Below are 20719 nucleotides of genomic sequence, written 5' to 3'. Positions count from 1 at the left end.
GTTTCCAGCTCTGACTCTTCCTCTTAGCTGTGTCCACCGGGCACGTTTTGACAGTGCTCTGGGTTTCCACTCGGCTAGGGCAAAATGAAATATTGATCTTTCTCTAACTGTCCTGCAAAATCAGTTCTGCTGATCAAAGAGTAATCATGAGCACAGCGGCGTGCAGCAATCTCTGTGGCCCTCTCTTCAGGTCCCAAATGGCATAAAGACACATCGACCTTGTACACAGCGGGACAGCCTGAGAATCAATTTACTCTGTGGCCAGTTTGCTCCAGTGTCAGTCAGAGAAGTATCTTCAGTGAGCCATGGACAGGACAGGTAGCATCAACTATGTGCTCTGGGGGGCTTGGGAGGGGACACAGAAGTGGGCTTGATCAGTGATGAATGCGTAGGAGCTGAGGGGCAGGGTTCAAGTCCCCAGGTCCCCATACAAGACTCTGAGAAACTTATGTGCAGTGGAAAGGACACATGGAGATAAGGAATTTGGTAGGGGAAAATTACTGGGAATATGATTGTCACAAGCACCTAAAGGCATCCATCCCCAGATGAGACAATACCATCTTGGGTAATGCAGGGAGACAATGCTGTCCAGGGTAAGCAGGAACCACCCAGGGCAAGAAAAACCAGCCTCAGTTCTCAGAGTGGGATTCGAGGAGTCCATGTAATTGCTCCACGTGATATTTCTCAGCCAGGGACACCTTCTGCAGGCACAGATAGCTGATGCTGAAGACAGACAGAAAAAGACTACATAACTGAGGCCTACAGTGCAGGAGGGGTCAGCAGAAGAAATTCAGGGATAGCCACACTCCTTCCCACTAAGGACATCACAGTCGTGGTCTCCTTTCTTCCTTGCCTTTACCCAGCTTCCCTCTGTGCTGTTTTTGGGGGGTTGTTTTTGTTTTGTTTTGTTTTCCACTGCAACTCCAGGTCTCATCGGCTATTAAAACCTTGCTGAGATTGCATCAGGTGACCCCTATCCAACTTAAAACGCCCCAGGTTGCCACTGGACAAGCTCACGGGCACCAGGATACAGGTGGTCAACACTCACGTGCAAGTACAGCTGAGCGCTGTATCAGGGAGGGTGCCAAGGCCCCGTGTCACCCAAATGGCTATCTTGGGAAACTAACTGGTTTTCTACCCCAACCTTATCTTGCTCATTGTTGAGGACAGGATTCCCGAAGGTCTGATGTCCCTCTTCAGATGGGCTATTCCAATTAGAACCTTAGAGGGCCACCAGAGTGACTGATGACCTCTGTATGCCCTCCTCCCCCTTACACACACACACACACACACACACACACACACACACATGCCCAAATGAGCACACACACAATGATAGTTGATAGTTACTGTGGCTAACAACAGAAAAGAACTGTAGTAGGGAGAGAGAGAGCTCAAATTTCTTGACACACAGCCCCCACCCCACCCTGTCTGACCAAGAGAACCACATGGAGGAATAGGTGTCCATGTAGAGGTCACAGGGCGGTTACTTTGGTTAACCAGCTAAGCAGGGAAGGGATCTTCTCAGCTGCCAAGAGTTAGGTTTGAGCCAAGTAGACTTGGTGTTTTCTCCAGTTTACAGACACTAGCAGGCATCCCACAGTGGGGTGCAGGGGACATGTCTGTGCCAGGCTCCCTGGACCCTCCAGACTTCAGGCTATGATAAATCCCAGATGTAGGGTCACTTGCTATCTCTCTGGCTCCTGCAGCGGGTCTCGTAGTTAATTCTAATACTATTCTCTGATGCTACAAAAAGGCAAACAGCCTGTGTAAAAATTGTAAGGCAACCTCCCTAGGTGTTCAGACTCCAGAAAAGTAAGAAACATAGAGACCTCAGATATCAAAGGGCTGAGGCACCCCCTTCTCCCAGTGAAGGCACCTAAGGTGGCTTCTCTCTACAGTGACATCCCCTACCTGTTGGATTCCTCATTTCCCCACAGTGTAAAATTTCCAATCCCTCCACTTCCCAATTGCTTTAAGGCAGCCTCTCATATCTTCCCCAGTGCCCCGGTACTTTCCCTGTTCCTTTCTTCTTCTGGACTCCTGCCATGTCCTCTCTGGCATTCAATAAATCTTGTTGCCTGAATGATCTTTGCCAGTCTCCTCTATCCTATTGAGGGACCTTCTTCTGAGGACTTTCTAGAGGCAAAAACAGGTAGATGAATTTCAGTTCACGCCTGTTGAAACTTCGAGTGCATGTGTTCATGCATTTGTGTGTGTGTGCATGCATGTGAGGGTGGGGCAAACACATACCATGGACTCCAAGGGTTGATATCAGATGCCTCCCCCTTATTTCCACCTTATATTTTGAGACAGCATCTCTCATGGAATGTGGAGCTCCTATGGGTTTCAGGAGCCCAGCAGTTCCCACCCCCTGCCTCAGCACTAGAGTTACTGATGTGCACCTCCCACCGCTTCTGACGTTCACTTGGGTTCTATACAGCAAACAGTTTGCCAACTGAACCATAGCCCCAGATCCTCGCTGCATCTTTAATTTAAGGACAACTACCACACAGTGTCATCAGCAGTGTCCCCTATTCGCCCCTTGGAATGAGGATCCTCACAGCAAGTCCAGGGAACTACAGCACAGAGAGACTCCAGTGACTATCGTCTCAGACCTATGCATGGTTCACAGCTCCCCACACTGCTGTCCCCTCAGACCCTGCTCTCTGCTGTTGTCACACCAGCCCCTGGAGGAGGGAGCGTGAATATCTATCCTGGTTGCCAGAAGGCAAAAGAAAGAGGGAGAGAAGAAAGTAAGACTGGCCACCTTCCTCCTCACCCGTTGGCTTTCTTTGTTTTCTGCTGGGTCCTTCTCACTGAGCTTCATGGTCTTGAGCGTCTGTTATTCCTGAGAGCAAAAGAAAAGATGCCGTTAGCCTCCTGCTGTCAACATGGGTGAGTCGGTGGAGCTGCAATGGCTGAGGCTACTCCAGCCACTCAGGAGACTGAGACCACAAGGGCTAGGTCCTACTGGTCTCCACAGTGAGTCAAGGCCAGTCTGGCTTGGTGAGAACTTGTTTCAAAATAAAACTTTCATTCGAGGGGGCTGGAGATGTAACTCGGTGGTTAAAAACACTTGCCTAGCATGTGTGAAGTCCTGGGTCCAAGCCACAGTATTCCACACGCCAAAAAGAGGAAGTCACGGGAGGTGTGCCAAAAGATGCTCTCAGGCAAGAACATTCCAGGATGAGACGTTGCTGTGTCCTCACTTGACCCCAGGTCCCCCGGGAGACCTGGTCTTCGTTCAGGAAACATGAGACAGGGCAGTGGTTATGTTTCCCACACCTGCCTCCTAGCTTACAGAGTGCAGGCTGCCTTGCCCAGAAGGTCATGCTCACAAAGACACACACTGGAAACACCAAACTGTCTGTCTCCAGAAGGAAACTGAAGCCAGTGGAAGTTGAGACAAAAAAAGTTAAGTCTCACCTGTCAAGTTAGTGCCACCCAAAAAAAAAAAAAAAAAAACAATGCTAACCCAAATCCCCCAATGGCAGAAGTGTCAAGTCTTGCCAGTTTTAGAGTTTTGAAATGTTTTAAAGCTTCAGACAAATTTGTATGTTTTAGCTAGACTTATCCCAGAATTTGTAGACATTTGTAAAAATGTATCCTGGGACAAGGGAAAAAAAAAAAACTGAGCCCAAAGGTTTCAACCCCAGCTATTTATTGCAACATTTTCCATGTTAGGAAATGATATTTGCAGTGAGGACTGTGTGACTCGTTGTGGGGTCTTGGCCTTGGTTGGTTTCATTTTTATTGCTAGTTAAAGAAAGCAGGGGAAAGCTCAGACAAGGCAGAGTCAGTCCATGAAGAAAGACTTTTATTAGGGGCGAGGAAACACGGGGGGGGGGGGGGGGGGGGGGGGGGGGGGGGAGGAAGGAAAGGAGGCACTCAAAAAGACCCTCTTCGAATGAGAAGGGGAATTCAGGAAGCCAAAAAACCCATTCTCCCCTTGAATGTTAGGGCTGTAAGGATCTTCAAGTGGTCTTTCTCCCCAAAGAAGAGGAGGCAGATTGGCCCAACTTTTGAGTCAGCATTTTTGGAGTGGGTTGGGGGGCAGGCAAGGTATCCGAATCAGATGAGCAGAAATAAAAGTGGATCTGGGGTGGTTATGTAGCTTGCTGTGTAGACCCCAGGCTTGCCAATTCCCAAAATTGTGTGATTCAGTCCCTTAAAGGGGTGTTCCAGACAGAGCAAGCCTGGGAGGGTGGGAAAGAGACTGTCCTGCTGGGTTTGTTTCTTATTCTCCCTGGGATGGAAATGAAAAATAGCCTTTAATTTGAGCAACAAGAAAGTCACCCAGGGAGAGAGTGCAGAGAAAGGATTCCAGAGGTAAACCTACCAGGAAAGAGAACAGTGAGCAGGGGAGGGGTGCAGGGATGGGAAACAAAACCATTGAAGGCTTGGGGGTGACAAGTCAAGGAGTTAGGACTGACTCAAAAGGTGGCTGCATCAAGAGAGGGGTGTCATTATAGCAAGGGTGTCCTGAGCATGCTGGCAGGGGAGGGACAGGGCTGAAAGAGGAGCCTCATAGGACATCAGCAGTGAGAGGGTGTGGAAGGGTGTGCCATCGAAGGATGGATCACAGTAAAGCCTTGGCAAGGGTTGCAGATTTGGAAGTGGAAGATGGGAAAGTTCTATGAATGGCTTTTATGTTCTGGGACCATCTACACCCCAAGGCCACCTGCACCTCAACATGCTGTCCCATGCAGACTACCTCCCAACCAACCCACTCTGTCTGCATTCCGCCACACCGTAACGTCAACATGAAGCATGAAGCAAGCAGTCAACCAAAGGGAAGGTAGGAGCTGGTCCCAGCATGTGTCACGAAGAAGTCTGAGAGCAGCCTTACATTCACCATTAGTGAGTTCACAGTGTCTACCATGGGCTAAAATTTGGAAATATATTAGAGAAAACATGACCTTAGTTGTGGTCAGAGTGTAGCTCTGTACACACTGGGCACCCGCCACAGGGGACACCTAGGAGTTAAGATTGGATTTCACAGGCAGGTGTGGAAGAAAGGGTGAGGGCAGAGGTGGGTGGGGACGGAGAAGGTTCAGAGCTCATGTAACAGATCTAGGAAAAAGGACTGTAGACCAGGGAGGGTAGACACACACTCAGCAAGTCCAAAACATTGAGGCTTTTGTGTTGCAAAAGACCACAGAGGTGTAAGGATGGGATGAGGGTTATATGCACTCTTTTTGGGAAAGAGTCCTGGGCCCTCTCTCAGGTAGGTCTAATCTTTGCTCCATGTACCCTAGGAAATCTACGAGAGTAGCCCAACACAAAACTGAAAACATACCTAAACTATAATTTTTTTTCTTTTTGTTTGTTTTATTTGTTTGCTTGGTTTTGTTTAATCATGTCATTCTCGAGCATTAACTCTCCAGATGGCAAATCTATGCTGTAGTGTCATAGCTTGGGCATCTGTTGGGAGACGGCTTTGAGTAACGAGTTGTGATTCTTCCTCATTCACAGACAGTCGGCATTGTCTCCTATTCCTCCTCAGCAAGGAAGAAGAAAAGAACTGCTAAGTCATCAAAATCCACTGCCCACAAAAATGCACCCGTAAGGGCCCCAGACTAGAGAGGCCTCCCCCTTCAGAACCCACTACAGAGCCAAGGACATCTTTCCTCAGACCCAGTATGTCCCAGGCCACATCTGAGAACTTATGCCTCAGGCAGCATGGTCTCTGGAAACAGGGGTTCTAACCTCAGCTCTCTGACACAGGTGGGTGGCTAGGAAAAAATTACTTGACTCCTCTGTGCCTCCATGTCAAAAGAAAAGGGTGGCCTCATGGGGCAGCTCTGAGGATCGGTTGAGCTCTTCGGGGATGTACCTAGTCATCGGCAAAGGTCAAGGAGCTAGGGTGATTAGGGTGCCCCACTGGGAGCACAGCAAACAGCCTCTGTGGGTGGATATGGTACTCCCTGCTTATGCAAGCTCTGTGGAATAGCTGATATCTTAGAGCTTGTTAAGGTGACTCACCATGTAAGTCCACTTGGTACTGAACGTGAGAACTCTGCGTGCCCTCAGAACAATTGTGTAAGGCTTAAATAGAATGAGAAACAGGTAAAACCCATAAGACAAACATGGCATCTGTATGGGGGCAATACTACAGTACCAGTACTTCCTGCCCTCAGCCCAAGGTGACCAAACTGTCATTCAAGATGAAGCTATGCTAGTGCCCAACCCAAGATAAGAGGTCAGTTCCCACAGAAGAATGCCCGGTCCCTTGAATGTGGGAGCCACAATAGCAGCCCGTGCTTCTCTTAAAAGCCCACCTGAGGGAGCAAAACACCAGGACTCCTGCTCTACAATGTGACTGACCACTTCCTCGACATTCCACTGTTAAGTGTTTAAAAAACATCAGCGCCATCCCTACTGCCACTGTTCCCCACCCACCCACCCAACCCCAGATGCTAATGAAATCCTGCAGCCAATGCAGGGTTGGTCCCTGTTATGAAGAAAGCAACTGCATCTCAAGAGATGTGGCTCACCCAAAGGCTGGCTCTGAGCCTCAGACCCTCATCTGGAGCCTGCACTGATTACAAAAGCAAAGATACATAAATAAAAGGTGCGTCTAACAGTGTCAGGCCACAGAGACCAGAAGAAAAGGGATATGGACTTTTCTCTCTCACCTGGCCAGATAGTCTAGAGGCCACCCTTCCCGGAAGTGCCTATGTTGCTACCTTGCACATCATCTATTTGTGTGTGTGTGTGGCTCTCCTGAGCTGAGTAGACAAGTGTTGACTCCAACACTTGCAGCTCGAACAGAAAATCCTACCACAGGGGCCAGTGAGATGGCCGAGCAGACACAGGAGCTTGCCACCAAGCCTGATTACCCGATTCCAATCCCCCAAACCTACGTGGTGGAAGAACCAAGAACCGATGTGTGAACGTTGTTGTCCTCTGACCTCCACACGCCCACACAATGAAAAAAAAAAAAAAAAAAAAAAAAAACAAGTTCAAGGCTGGGTCTTGAACTCTCTCCCTGGTTATCAGAAGTTGGCTGTGGTTTATTCCTGGTGTTCGGTGCTCCCTTTAGTTTAGTTTCTGCCTTTAGTGTGATGCTAATGTGAATTCTAAAGCAAGGATCTGGAAATGTGGGATATAGGAAACTTTGAGAATGAGAAGGAGAGAATAAGACAGCGGGGGTGGGGTGGGGGTAATGAAGAGTTGAAGAGGACAATTAAGAGGAGGGAGGGGAGAAACAGGAGGGGGGACAGGAATGGCTCCAGCGGACGGACTATTTCTGTAGAAAGCTTTTCAGACATCACACTAAGTACTTTATCTGAATATTCTCACTTACTCTTTACCAAACCCCTACAAGGCTGGTTCTCAAATCCCCCTTGTCAAATCCTTGCCCCTGGTTGCTCTGCAAATCCCCATCCATGGCGCAGTCCTCCCAAAGCCGCCCAAAGTCAGCATCGGTAACTCACCTGCGCCCTGAGCCTCCTCGCCCACTCTAAAGAACAAATGAACTACGACGGGTATAAGAGATCAGCTCCCAATACGATCTAATATAGACCCGGGAGCTTGTGAAATAAAACAGCATTAATGATTAAGCTGCATCCAGCTGTTATTGTAAACATCTCGGATGCCCGTCGTTGATAAGCAATTAATGATTAACGACCAAAGAAGATGGGAGACGGCAAGCTAAATGCACGCCCAGGTGTGTGATGGCATGTGCTGGGGCAGAAATTCCAGGGCAGAGAAGTCCAGATGAAGCCAAACCCAGACAAACCAGTGACCATGGCAGCCCCTCCTTGCGTGTCTTATCCAATCCCCTTAACAGGCAGATGCCACCATGGGAGATTTAAACCCTGAAACAAAAGTCAACTGGAATGCCACGGTTGGTCACAGCATGCTAACAAATGACATGTAGGTGTCAATCCTGGAGCCCACATGGGCAGTGAAAGCCAAACTCCTGCTCCTCAGACCCCTAGTCAGAGGAAACCCACCTGGACAGCACTACTATGTCTGTGGTTACTGTTGTTTTAGGAATACCTGTGCCATGGCGTCCCAGCTGAAAAGTGACCCAAACAAACTAATTCTCTCTTCAGACCTGGAGATACCGGGACCAGTGGAGAGAAATGGAGGAGGAGGGTATCTGGGTAATTACCACATCCTGGGTAATTCTTTATTTTAAATTTTGTTCTTGTATCTTTGGTCATTTTTAAATGTCTACATATCACCTCTGTGCTAGTCTGCTTTCTGTTGCTCTGATAAACACCATGGCCCAAAGCAACTTGGAAGAGAAAGCATCTATTTGATGTCCAGGTCCACCATTCAATCATGGTGGAAAGTCAGCACAGGAAGTTAAGCAGGAACTTAAAGCAGAAACCTTGGAGGAACACTGCTTACTGCCCTGCTTCCTGACTCACATTCAGATACATTTCCCATATATACATTTAATGATAAGCATTTAGCGAGTACCTACTGTATGCTAGGCATGTATGATGCAAAGCCTCACTGAGTGGGTATGTCGTGGTTCCATCTGCAGCTTACAGTTGTGGTTGAGAGTCAGACCACATGGCCAAGCTTCTGGGCTTGCGGGTTAAAGTTAGGGTGCAAAGCAAGATCATTGATTCTCCCTGTCTCCTCCACTGATGCTCATTCATGATGCACTGAGAAGCCCATTGGCTGGCAGGCAGGCAGGATGGATGGATGACTGGCCAGGGCTGATGTGGGGCGCCGCCCACACATTCCCACACATTCTCCATTACAAGATGGCGCTGATATCCGGCTGGAGTAAACAAGCCATGTGCGCACGTGCTGGGTAACTTTCCACTTCTTGAGCTCCGCCTCTTCCGTGGCGTCATAGGGCCTGATGAGTTTCAACCAATCAGCGGGCTCCGCGTCCAAGGCAAGGACTGATCCCTTTAGAAGGGGACGGGCTAGATAGTTCCGCCTCTTCCCCTCTCGTTGGTCCCTCTCCCGGTGTTCCCGTTCGTGATCTGGTTCGTGGGCTCGTCTGTCTTGTTTGTCTTGTTCGTCTTTTGGTTTTCTCCGTCTTCTTCGTCTTTTTGTCACGTGAAGCAAGTACTGGTTTTCGAGAGCAATAAAGTTTACCGCAGAAGGATTCTATTTCGTGTGCCGCGTCGTTCTTGCAGGCGAGACGGTTGCGCGGGACAGGCTGAGACATCAGGGACTGTGATGGCTAAGCTTTTGTCAACTGGACACAAGCTACAATCATCTGAGAGGAAGGAACCTCAACTGAGAAAATGTCTCCATAAGATCTGGTGTGGGAGGGCAGCCCACTGTGGGTGGTGCCATCCCTGAGCTGGTGGTCCTGGGTTCTATAAAAGAGCAGGTTGAGCAAGCCATGAGGAGCAAACACCAAGCAGCACTCTTCTGTGGCCTGTCTCAGCTCCTGCCTCCAGGTTCCTGCTCTGTTTGAGCTCCTGCCCTGACTTCCTTCAGTAATGGATGTGTAAGCCAAATAAACCCTCTCATCCCTAACTTGTCTTTGGCCATAATATTCCACCACAGTGATAGTAACCCCATTTCGGATAGTGACCCTCCCAGAGACAGATGTCCCGAATCCAATAATCCCTCAGCAAGCTTGAGGCAATCAACCACTTTTCTTATTCCTGGTACTTTCTAGAATCTTCCTTTTCCCAAACTCTATGCACTCATGTTTCCTTCTACATCCTTCTCTATCAGACTTCTACTGGAGGACTTCTCCCTACTCTCCCCTGCACATATTCTCCAAGGATGACGTCAGTCACTGTTCTATTGCTGTGAAGAGACACCATGACCAAGGCAACTTTTATAAAGAAAAACATTTAATTGGGGCTGGCTTACAGTTTCAGAGGTTCAGTCCCTTATCATCATGGCAGGAAGTACAGTGGCACCTACGCAGACATGGTACTGGAGTAGTTGAGAGTTCTTTATCTGAATCTACAGGCAGCAGACCAAAGAGACACACTGGACCTAGCTTGGGATTTTGAAAACTTCAGGTCCCACCTCTAGTGACACACTTCCTCCAACAAGGCCATATCTCCTAATCCTTTCAAACAGTGTCGTTCCTTAGCCACCAAGCATTCAAATCTATAAGCCTGTGGGAAATATTCTCATTCAAAAGCACCACAGGGGACTCCATCCAGATCCATAGTCTTAACCACCCCCCCACACACACTGAGCAGTCACTCACCTGTCCCACAAGATCCAGCCTGGGGTGGTCCTGCTCAGCCAGAGTAGTCATATGGTCAAGAAACTTCTCAAACACTGAAGACTGCAGTGAACGTCAGTGGTCCAATCAACTCTGCCTCAATCCTTGATCTCCTTAAATTTCTCTGGCCTCTGATCAAACAGCTAAGACCCCATGGATCTTGCACACACACTTCCTCTGCCTGTCCAAGCCAACAAAGTGCATCATTACACAGGCAATGGCCACAGCCTTCTGAGACTTCTTTAACTACTTAGCATCATCAGATTTATAGCTATAGCAAGTCAGACTTCTGCAAACCACCCTACCCAGAGCCCTCATTGGTTTTCTAGGAATCCAAGTATGCCCAGCCTAACTCAGACAGTCCTCCCCATTCATCAGCATGGCCGCAGCCATCAAAGGAAAGCTTTGGTACCCCAGACTGAGTCTGTTATCAGTCTGGATACTCTAGAGCTGCCGATAACCCACTGGGTGTCTCTAGAAAGCCACCATGATCACACCTGCTCCCCAACCCTTCACTGTCCTTCTGGGACCCCAACTGTCTTTCCTCCTGCTTGATTCCCACACTTTCTGCATCTGGCCATAGCCTGGTTCTACAGCATCCAGTGGATTATAAGCACTACCTCTTGGCAGTGCACCATGGTCTCTGCCCCTGGCCTTCCCGCTGTTCCCAATCACCCACACTTACAATGATCTTTAAATGCCTCCATCTCAGAGCTGTTTAGATGCTGCCTACCCAACCCTACTCCAAAGGCCTGCTCTCTCTGTCTCTCCTCCCTTCTTCTCCATTTTGCCCTCAATACCTTTAATTTTCTTCTCTGTGTCAGTGTCTGAGACTACCTCATTGGTCTGTGTTAGCCACTGCGTTCTGCAGATTTTTAACCCCCTAAGCAGAGACCTCCTCTCCCATATCCCGTTGACTCTCCAGTGCCCAGAGTGGTGATTAACTATTCCTGACCAGAGGACTGTTCAACAATGGTTGTGCTACCAATGTGTGCTGCTCAACAAAGGGCCTGAGACTGGCATGGGGAGGCAGGACCCCATGCTGAACTGTATGCTGGGTGAGGATGGGTAGACTTCACTGTAACAGAGGTACAGTCCTATTGAACTTGGTGACACTGGAGCCCAGGACACTGTGTTGGGCCAGGGACTTCCTGCTCAGTGATCTTTTCTACTTCTTGATTTCCACACTTTCTGTATCTGGCCAGAGTGTGGGGTCTGCAGCCCCCAGTGAATCATAAGCCTCCTGCTAGCCATCCTCAGAGGAGCCTCTGCAGCTCCTTGCAGAGAGGGGCCTGGCTGCCTACATGGCTGGTTCTAGCTGCTGTGAGCTCTGCCTCCTTGTCCTGCTCACAAGCATCCCACAGACACGTGACTTCCCTGTGGGCCAGTGTGGATGGAGAGCTGAGAATGTGGGTGGGGCATGTATGTGTGGAAGCATGCAGAGGTTGACACTAGATGTCACTCCTCAGGTACCATCCATCTTGTTTCACGAAACAAGGGCTCTCAATGACCATCTCTGCTCGTCTCTCCCTCCCTTGCTGTGACTACAAGAGCATGCCACCAGGTCTGGCTTTTCTTTTAAGTAGGTGCTGGAGATCTCTGCTTGCAAGGAGAGGACATTCCCAGCTGAGAATCCCCCAGCCCCACTAATCCTTTTGGTTGAAGAAATTCAATAAATGCAAACAATCTCTCTAGACATCTTTAAGATTTGAGTCATTTAAAAAGTGAGTTTAAACATTTCAAGATTCAGAACATCTTCCTTGACCCTTGGATTTGGCACGAGTGGGAACGGCAAAGCTCTGTACATATGCCAACCAAAGTTCGAACCATGACCGTTACCAGCCAGCTGTGTAACCTTAGAATTTGGCTTGCCTGAATCCCAAGGGTGACAACATGTTCCCGCTTGGATTAATAACATGTAGACATAACACCCAACACTCAGCATTTGAGTGTAGCTATTTTTAAGGTCCGTAAGTCAATCATTCATAAAATTCAGAGGACTCAAGGTAAATATTTATACTCAGACATCCATTGAGAGTTTTCCACAGGTTCTTGTTCTGCTTGGCTGGAGGTATCCGGCAAAAACATTGACAGTGTTTGGGGCCTGAGGTCTGCACCGTCTGGAAGACTAAATACACATCCTGGTGGTGAGGCAAAGTCTCAAGAACCACAAACTGGCCAGCATGGATCTTACAGAGACTTACAGAGGTCGGTGTGAACCCTTTTTCTTAACACAGTCCTGAAGAGTAAGAGCCTCGGGCTGCTCGTGGTGTCTCTGCTCAGCTTGGAGATCATGAGCAACTGTTTCAAATGGCTCTGGTGGGACAGAGAAATCCAGAAGCCCAGAAGATGAGGGCCTTGGAGAGGGTGGCTCTTATGAAGAGACACATAAACTGATGAGGTGTCAGGAACGAAGAAAGGATGCTCTGAGCCCTGAGGATGCTAAAATGCACTGGAATGAACTGTACAGAGTGGGGCGTGCTAGGGTCCTCTTGTTCACATTCTCTCCATCAGGGCAGAGGACTTGAAAAAGGCGTGCTCACTCGTGCATTTATTGGCCACACATCCATTCAGCAGTCTGTATTAATCCCCTACTGTGTGTCAGGTTCTACCTAATGTCTAGGCAAGGAAAGCCCTGCCCTGACCCCACTAATATATACAATAAACTACAATCAGACACCAACAACGACACACTTACAGTATCATTTAGATACAGTCTTTTGGGTTTGATGCTTAGGCACCATTGTGGTTTTGTTTGTTTAGTTTGGTTTTGACCTTCATTTTCCCTCACTATCTCCAGCTGGCCTGGAACTCAATGTATAAATTAGCTTGGCCTTGAATTTATAAATATCCAGCTACTCTTACCCTTGACAGCTGGGGTTAAAGTCACATGGGGCACGTGGGCCGTGTCACCAGAGAAACTGGCCTGGGACAGGTGAGGCTGAGGATGTCCAAACCCCAGAGATCTCAAAAACTAAGATTAGAATCTCATCCTGAGGCTGGCAGGAATGGGGCTAACTCCTTTCCTGTTTCTGTGCCTGCCCCTCAGAGTACGCAACCTTGAGGCCCCCAACCAGGTAGTCATGTAGCCCAATACCCAGAAGAAGAATTCTTCTCCATGCAAATGAAGCGTCTCAGTAGCCTTAGCTTTCAGCCAATGACCTTTGTTCTCCCTGAATATGCTCACCTCTCCCCCAAAACTATATAACCCTTGGTTTACCCCAAATAAAGCATATGGATTCAAGCCCACCCTGAACAAAGAAATACACCACAAGCTAAGATCGTGTCAGAAAGAGCCACAACACTAAGATTCTTAGAGAAGACCTTCTCTCTCTTCCCAGACCCCACCCACTTCCACCCAACCCAATCCACACAAGCACAAGCTAATAATAATTATAATTATAATAATGATAATAATAAAATTTAAATACCTCAAAAATAGATGGTGGGAAAGCTCCTATGTCTGGGTCCTTTCTGTGCTTAAAGGCACAGTTCTGCCTTGATGCCAACCCAACTACACCCACATCCTGCTTTAACTTCCAAGTTCCCTAGCCATACTCATTTGCTCACTCAGCAAAGTTTACATCACACTTGCTCATAGGTGAGAGCATCAAAGCTCACAGGCAGTTTTAAGGCACTAGCCCAAAGTCTGTCATCCTAGTTGATACAAGTTTCAGAGGTCAGAGCCCTTGCTGCTGATATGCTAAGCTTCGGCCCTGGCACTGGGCTCTACTCCCCCTGCCTGTCACGGAGGCTTCTGGTCTTTGCTCCCTTGGAATGATGACTTGACAGAAATCACACCCATATTTTGCTTCCCTCCCCCAGTGTGGCCTTGACCCTGAGCCAAGCCTTTTGACAACCTCAGCTCAGGGACACTCCCACCTTTCCAGGACTCGGGAGATACTCAGTATTCAACCTGGGCCAGCCCAAGGGTTGTCTCAGCTTCTCTCTCAGGCCTTCTCTGAAGGCCAGCCTCTGTGTCTGTACGATGGGCAGACGCCGCACTTCCTGAGCAGGCTTCCATACAGTTCCACAGCTCATCCCAGTTGGCTGTCCATATCCAAAGGGTCTGCCCCTGCACTCAACCAATCAAATACCAAAAATAGATGGGAAAAAAATGTGTCTGCAGGAGTCATGAGTGGGACAGCACTCCCGTGGCATTTACTCCCAGGGCATCAGCCCTTAGAGGTCATCCAAAGATGCTGAAACAAGAGCAGAGATGAAAGCCAATGCCAAGGCGTTTATCTATGAGGCGTGAGCATCCGGTTTGGTGCCTGAGAGGCATCTTGGAAGTCATATGATGACAGTGTTGGTGCCGAATACTGTTACTAAGCCACGGTCACAGTTACTGGCATAGACAGCTAGCAAAGCTAGAAAGGGAGGGAGGGGACACAAGTTCTTTGAGGCAGCCTGTTCTGGGGCTGTACAGGGCCAGCAGTACGCACTTGTCTCTGGCATAGCCCTGTCCTCAGCCCTGGCTACAGACATCAAAAGATCTGTGCTTTCCACACCTCAGCTCTTCTCCAGTTGCTATCTCAGCATGTGGGTCTCCCACAAAAGCTTCCTTCATCTGTGGGCCTCCCCCCGGCCAGCTCAACCCCCACGATCTGAATTTTTCCCACGGAAGTCTTTCTGGGAGGTCCTGACTGGTTCGTTCCAGTCCTGTGCCAGGATCTCAGGCAGCAGGAACTGCGTAAACAAATAGCTTCAATGTTCTGGGACAGATAGGATCGGGATCTCACTGTAACAGACTTGGTCTTCAGAATTAATCATCCGGCTACCCCAGACAAAGGCTTGGAACACAGACTTCCCTCAGCTGTGCATTCGCTGAACCCCTCCTGTCACCAGCCTGTACCAAGTCCAGTCCATTTGATTTCAGTGACTCGGGTTCTCAGGGAACACATGCAAAGACAGGACTCAGATATGTTACGTGACTTGCCCTTGGTCACACACCCTGGTATTAATAATTATTGAGTGTGAACCAGGCGGTGGCTGTCCACATCTTTAATCCCAGCACTTGGGAGGCAGAGGCTGCTAGATCCATGTGGGTTTGAGGCTATCCTGGTCTACCAAGCAATTTCTAGGATAGCCAGGAGTGTTACATAGAGAAACCTGGGGTGGAAATATCTGCAGACTCACAAGGTGTTTTGGGAGGACACATGATATTTGGAGAGAGCATAAGTAGGGCTCAGGACAATGCCACGGTTCTTGTACAGTTAGCTGTGCGCGCTTCACTGGGCCCGCTGGTCTTGAGTCTTTGCTGATCTTTGCTTTGCCAAGAGAGACACAGCAGAGAGATACCTGGCAGTTTGTGCTGGATCGTGCCACCATTGCTGATTCATGTTTGGTATCCTGACACTACCCAAACTGGACTGCTGACAACAGAGACTGAAATCACCCCAAAGAACTACTTCTAAGCAGATCTGGATCCCCTTGTCCTATTAACATCTAAGCCTACAGAAACCTTGTCTCAAAAATCCAAAACCAAGCCAAACTGTACCAAACCGAACCAAATCAAACCAAAACAGCAACAAAGTCTGAATGTGCCAGGCCTCATAGCCATTCACTCACGGCCCCTTTTCATTCAAGAAATGTTCATGTGGTCCAGGGCATATAAAGGGATATAAACTAGGCATAGCAAACCAAACATTCACTGATAAAATCCTAAATATATCTATTGTTGTCTCAGGCGTACATTTAACTTCACTATTTTTTTGCACACAGAAGCAAAGCTGTACATTGATGAAATGGATGAGACTTGTTTATTTGACACACACACAAAAAAGTTAAGCCTTGGCTGAAAGTTTAATTCTGGAGGACACAACATCTTTGGGGTTTTTCCAGAGTGAGTGGTGTTTGAATTTTGTCATTTTCAATGCTGAAAGCACTGTTTCACATAAATGCACGGGACAAAATGGCAGAAGTTTCTGTGTGTAGGGCCATTTAGAAATGGCTAGAAATTCTGTCCTAAGCTTGGAGAGATGGCGTAGTGGTTAAGAGCACATGATGCTCTTGCAGAGGCCCTGAGTTCAGTCCCCAGTGTTCACATCAGACAGCTCACAATTGCCTGTACTTCCAGCTCTCAGGGGGTAGGAGATCCTCTGGCTTACGTGAGTACCTGCGTTGACATGCATAGACACACACACATACACATAACAATAAAATAAAATAAAATAAAACCTAAAAACAAAAAACATCTTAGCACAATACACTCTAAACATGCACTAATTTATGTGGTACTTAAATGTTTTCAACACTGTATTTTTACAAGAGCACAAAAACTGGTTTGTACAGTTAAAAACACCGTAGGTCACAGCACACAGTAGTTTTCAAACATGAACCTGTGGGGTTTCCGGCACTGCTGGTGATGTATGAGATATTGTCCAGAGCAAGGCATGCAAGCTGTGTCCAGATTCAATGCTACAATGGTCACGGCACACAACATGGGTGAACTCACTGTCAGAAACAACTCTGACTCATTACGTGTTTGATTTGCAATTAATTTTGGTCACTGTATGTTCTAATCCTTTTACTGTTGTGAATATTTTCGAGACTTCCCCACCACATTCAGTCACATGACCCTAGAGAGGGCCGGGACCCACCAGCAAGCTCCAGTTGGAAGTCTGACCATCTCAAGAGCCTTGTGCTAACAGAATCTGGAGAGGCAGAATGTGAGCTCTGGAACCAGAAGCCTGGGTCAGTTACATGACACAGGTCAAAAACCTTCTGGAACATTTTAACCAACAGGCTTCAAGAACCACATGACATGTCCGGAGGCTGCGGGCCTGCTCGCAGGTGTCAGGTCACCCCACTTTAACATTGTGAGTGCAGCAGGGTCTGAGTCCCACTGCAAACATCACTCACCTGGCGGCACCTCTGTCTCACAGCAGCAGGATCACATTCCCAGTAAAGCATTCTTCTCTGTGCCGGAGTCACAGCACCGCCAGCCGCCTCTCTCTCCAGCACCAGGATCCACAGTTGTGACTGCTGGCGGGCCACTCTGCTGTGCCAGGTATCACTCAGGGAGCTCACTGTTCCCAGCCCTGGCTTCTGGTGAAAAACCTCTTGTGCTTTCATTAGAACTGAAAACCTGACTGCCTCTTTGTTCTCAACAAGGAAACGAGGGCTTTCAGCTTGATTGCAACAGGGGCCAGTAAGAAGAAAGACAGAAATGGGTAAGAGCTGCTTATACAAACAGACTGGGGCACACAGACCGCCTAGGGCATGCCAAAGCCTGAGGACCAGACTCTTGGGGAGAGCAGAGTAATTGATGAAAATACCTTAGTGATGGGTTATGACCCCCCTGTAGATTGTCCTGAAGCTGTTAGTATTTTAATGTTAATTCCACTCCCCACCCCAGAAGGGCTGCCTAGTCACATGACTCCAACTGAACCTTCCCATTTTAATTAGTAAAATAAAGGAAAGCCAGTAACTGGGCAGGGCTAAGGAGGTAGAGAGGGCTGAGAGGTCAGAGGAGGTCAGACATGGAGGGGGAAGATGACGTCAACACGGAACTTCACAAGATCCAGCTGGACCCAGGTGGGATTGATTGGTGATAAAAAGCTATGAACATTAAGGATTTTACAGGTCTAATATCTCGTATATCGAAGGGCAGTTTGTATCTTTGTCTATTTGATGCAATCTTGTTGCATGGAGGGTTTGTGGATTGAGAGATGAACATAAACCTGTATGAAAAGCTATCAGACTGTAGAGTTGTGTTCCTGGGATTTTGGGGTACAGAAACACCCCGGGACAGAGGCAGAGAACAGGTGGTAGTAAACTGCCAAGGGAAGGGAGTTTCGTGGACAAGTTGGGCCGTGGTGACAGCTCAGACCGGGTGCCAGAGGTGCGTGGGGCTCCAAACTAAAATCGGGCCTGAGGAGTGAGACCTCAGGGCCGAAAAAGAGATAAACCTTTTTTATTTTTTAATATTTACTGCAACAGTCTCCTTCCCCACCCCCGTTTTCATGTGTTGGGTGTGACACACATGTTTGTGTATGCATCTTTGGATGTGCTGACACCTATGGAGTGTACCTGTGCACATGAGTGCATACGTGTGGAAGCCACAAGAGGTTGTTGGGTCACTCAAGCCCAGCTGGAGGTGGAGTCAACTGCTACACTTGGGGTTTGGGAACTGAACTCCAAGAGTGTGGAAGAGCAGCAAGCACTCTTGTCCATGGGGCTATCTCACTAGTCCCAGTAGCCAAGTTCTTTATCTGTCTATTTCCCATACTGGCCCTGCATGAACCCTGGATCTGACCTGGATTCCTGTACATGTATTGCCTTGTGCAGACTTAGACTGCAGCTGTGCTGCCTGGATCTGTCTCTCTCTGTCTCTCTGTCTCTCTCTTTCCCCCAGGCTAGTTTCTGTTCTGGCAGAAGGCCAAGAGACAAGGCTCCCTATTGGCTGAGGTGCAAAAGAAGGGCCTGCCAGGAGCCCTGAGGTCCCGCAGCAGGTCCAGCTCTGTCCAGCCACAGTCACTGTCATCTGCAAAGCAATGCAAGCAGGGACCTCAGGAAACAGACAAGGAAAGGAAGAAGAGCTCAGCATCAGGGCTAATATTGGGAATGGGTGGCCCTGGAGCGGGCTGTGCAGCATCCTCTGTGCAGCATCCTCTGTGCAGCATCCTCTGTACATCATCCTCTGTGCAGCATCCTCTGTGCAGCATCCTCTGTGCAGCATCCTCTGTGCAGCATCCTCTGTGCAGCATCCTCTGTGCAGCATCCTCTGTGCAGTATCCTCTGTGCAGCATCCTCTGTGCAGCATCCTCTGTGCAGCATCCTCTGTGCAGCATCCTCTGTGCAGCATCCTCTGTGCAGCATCCTCTGTACAGCCAGGGTTGCACTGAAACCCAAATGGTGAGTTATTTGTTCCCTTCCTATCCTCAACTCCAGGCTGTCCTTTTATGGTTCTCGGTTCTTCCTTTTAGGGTTCTCATGACTCCCTCCAACACAGCACATACCCCACTTCTGTTCTAGAACCTCACTTCAGTAAAATCCAACATCATGTCTGCCCTGCCCTCAGAGATGAGGGCACCCCACAAAGCCTGATGAAGAGCCTGATGCAGAGAGGAGGATGCTAGGACCTAGGAGCAGGAATTGAGAATGAGTTAAGCATGCCTTTCTGTTATCTGGACCGCTTAAGCCGAGAGATTTCTATGTGAAAGATACAGCACCCAGATCCTCAGATCTTCAAAGAAGATGAACCCAGGAAGAAGGGAGAATTGTTTACTACCCCATGAGTGAGTAGATTTTTTTAAATTGGGGACCAAAGTTTTATTAAGATAACACTTCAAAAGACCGTCAAAGACATAGAGCTACCACTATGGATATGCATATGAAGACATAGAAACCCATGCGTACACCCTCGTATACCTGAACTTACATAGCTGCCGAACTCTAAAATGTCCTTTTGGTTGGTTTTAGTATTGCAGAACCTCCTCATTATTTAATACTTATTAAAAGCTTTGATTTTTACTCATATTTGCATAGAAGTCATGATTTTACCAATTCGAAAAGTTACATTTTATTGGGTTAGAAATCTAGGTTCCTTAGCCTTGGAGACCCAGACTGAGGCTGTCCTGTGAGTTCAAGCTTTCATTAGATTGGCAGTAAGTTAGAGAGCTTAAAACTTAAGGTTTTTGTCTCACAATATTTTTCTATGTATTGACAGTATTGGCGAAACAGGCCATTTTTATCACCTTCTCAGGCTAAAAGTGCATTTGGAAAAGTGCCTACTAAAGATAAGAAAAAAATTAAGTGTAACTGAGGTGCTCCAAAACTATGAGAGTCTCATCATGTTGTTAAAGCATTCTGTGAGTCAGAGTTCCCCCAGAAAAGCGTAGACTAGAGGACACAAAGGTATGCGAGGGCAGATATTATGAGATTGTGATAGTTTAATAAGAAGGCCCCCATGGCTCTTGCTTGATCATTAGGAGGTGGTACCACTCGAGAGGGATTAGAAGTGTGGCAGTCATGGAGTAGGTATAGACTCGTTGGAGGAAGTGTGTCACTGGGTCTTCCAAAAGCTCATACCAGGCCCAGTGGCTCTTTCTTCCTGATGTCAACCGGATCCGGATGTAGAACTTTCAAGTCACATCTCTGCCTGTACACCACCATGCTTCCCGCCATGATGGAAATGAACTAAACCTCTGAACCTGTAAACCATCCCTGATGAAATGTCTCTTTAATAGAAGTTTCTGTCGCCGTGGTGTCCCTTTACAGCAATAGACAGGAGTGTATGTTCTGCGATCTCAGAGGCGAAGAAGGTTCCAGAAACTGAAGACCTAGGAAACCCAGTAATAGAAAAATCAGTGTTCACTTTAAATCCTGAGTACCAGGTGCACCAACAGTCTGAGGTTCAAGTTGTGGGCCCGGGTTGGAGTGTGACCAGTATAAATTCTGACATCCCGAGATTCCCATATCCTAGCTCTGGGAAGAGGGAGGGGGAGGGGGGATGGAGATGGAAATAGAATAAGAAGGAAGGAAAAGGGAGAAGAGAGACGAGAGGTGAGGAGCAAACCTACCTTTCTCCTGCTCTTA

At 48.1% G+C, this 20719-nt stretch overlaps 1 protein-coding gene across 1 annotated transcript in view; it reads right to left on the bottom strand.

Annotated features, from left to right (window-relative positions):
• Positions 1-2845, bottom strand: part of SLC2A9 (solute carrier family 2 member 9) — a 106675-nt gene extending 103830 nt beyond the window's left edge. Inside the window, exon 1 of the mRNA XM_080917482.1 lies at positions 2783-2845. Coding sequence (XP_080773608.1) covers positions 2783-2830 — 48 coding nt within the window. The 5' untranslated portion in view covers positions 2831-2845. The remainder of the gene's footprint in view (positions 1-2782) is intronic.
• Positions 2846-20719: the final 17874 nt, after the last annotated feature.

This window comes from Micromys minutus (assembly GCF_963924665.1).
Source record: "Micromys minutus genome assembly, chromosome: 1".
NCBI classification, from domain to species: Eukaryota; Metazoa; Chordata; class Mammalia; order Rodentia; family Muridae; genus Micromys; species Micromys minutus.
This window is presented reverse-complemented; position numbering and strand designations above follow the sequence as displayed.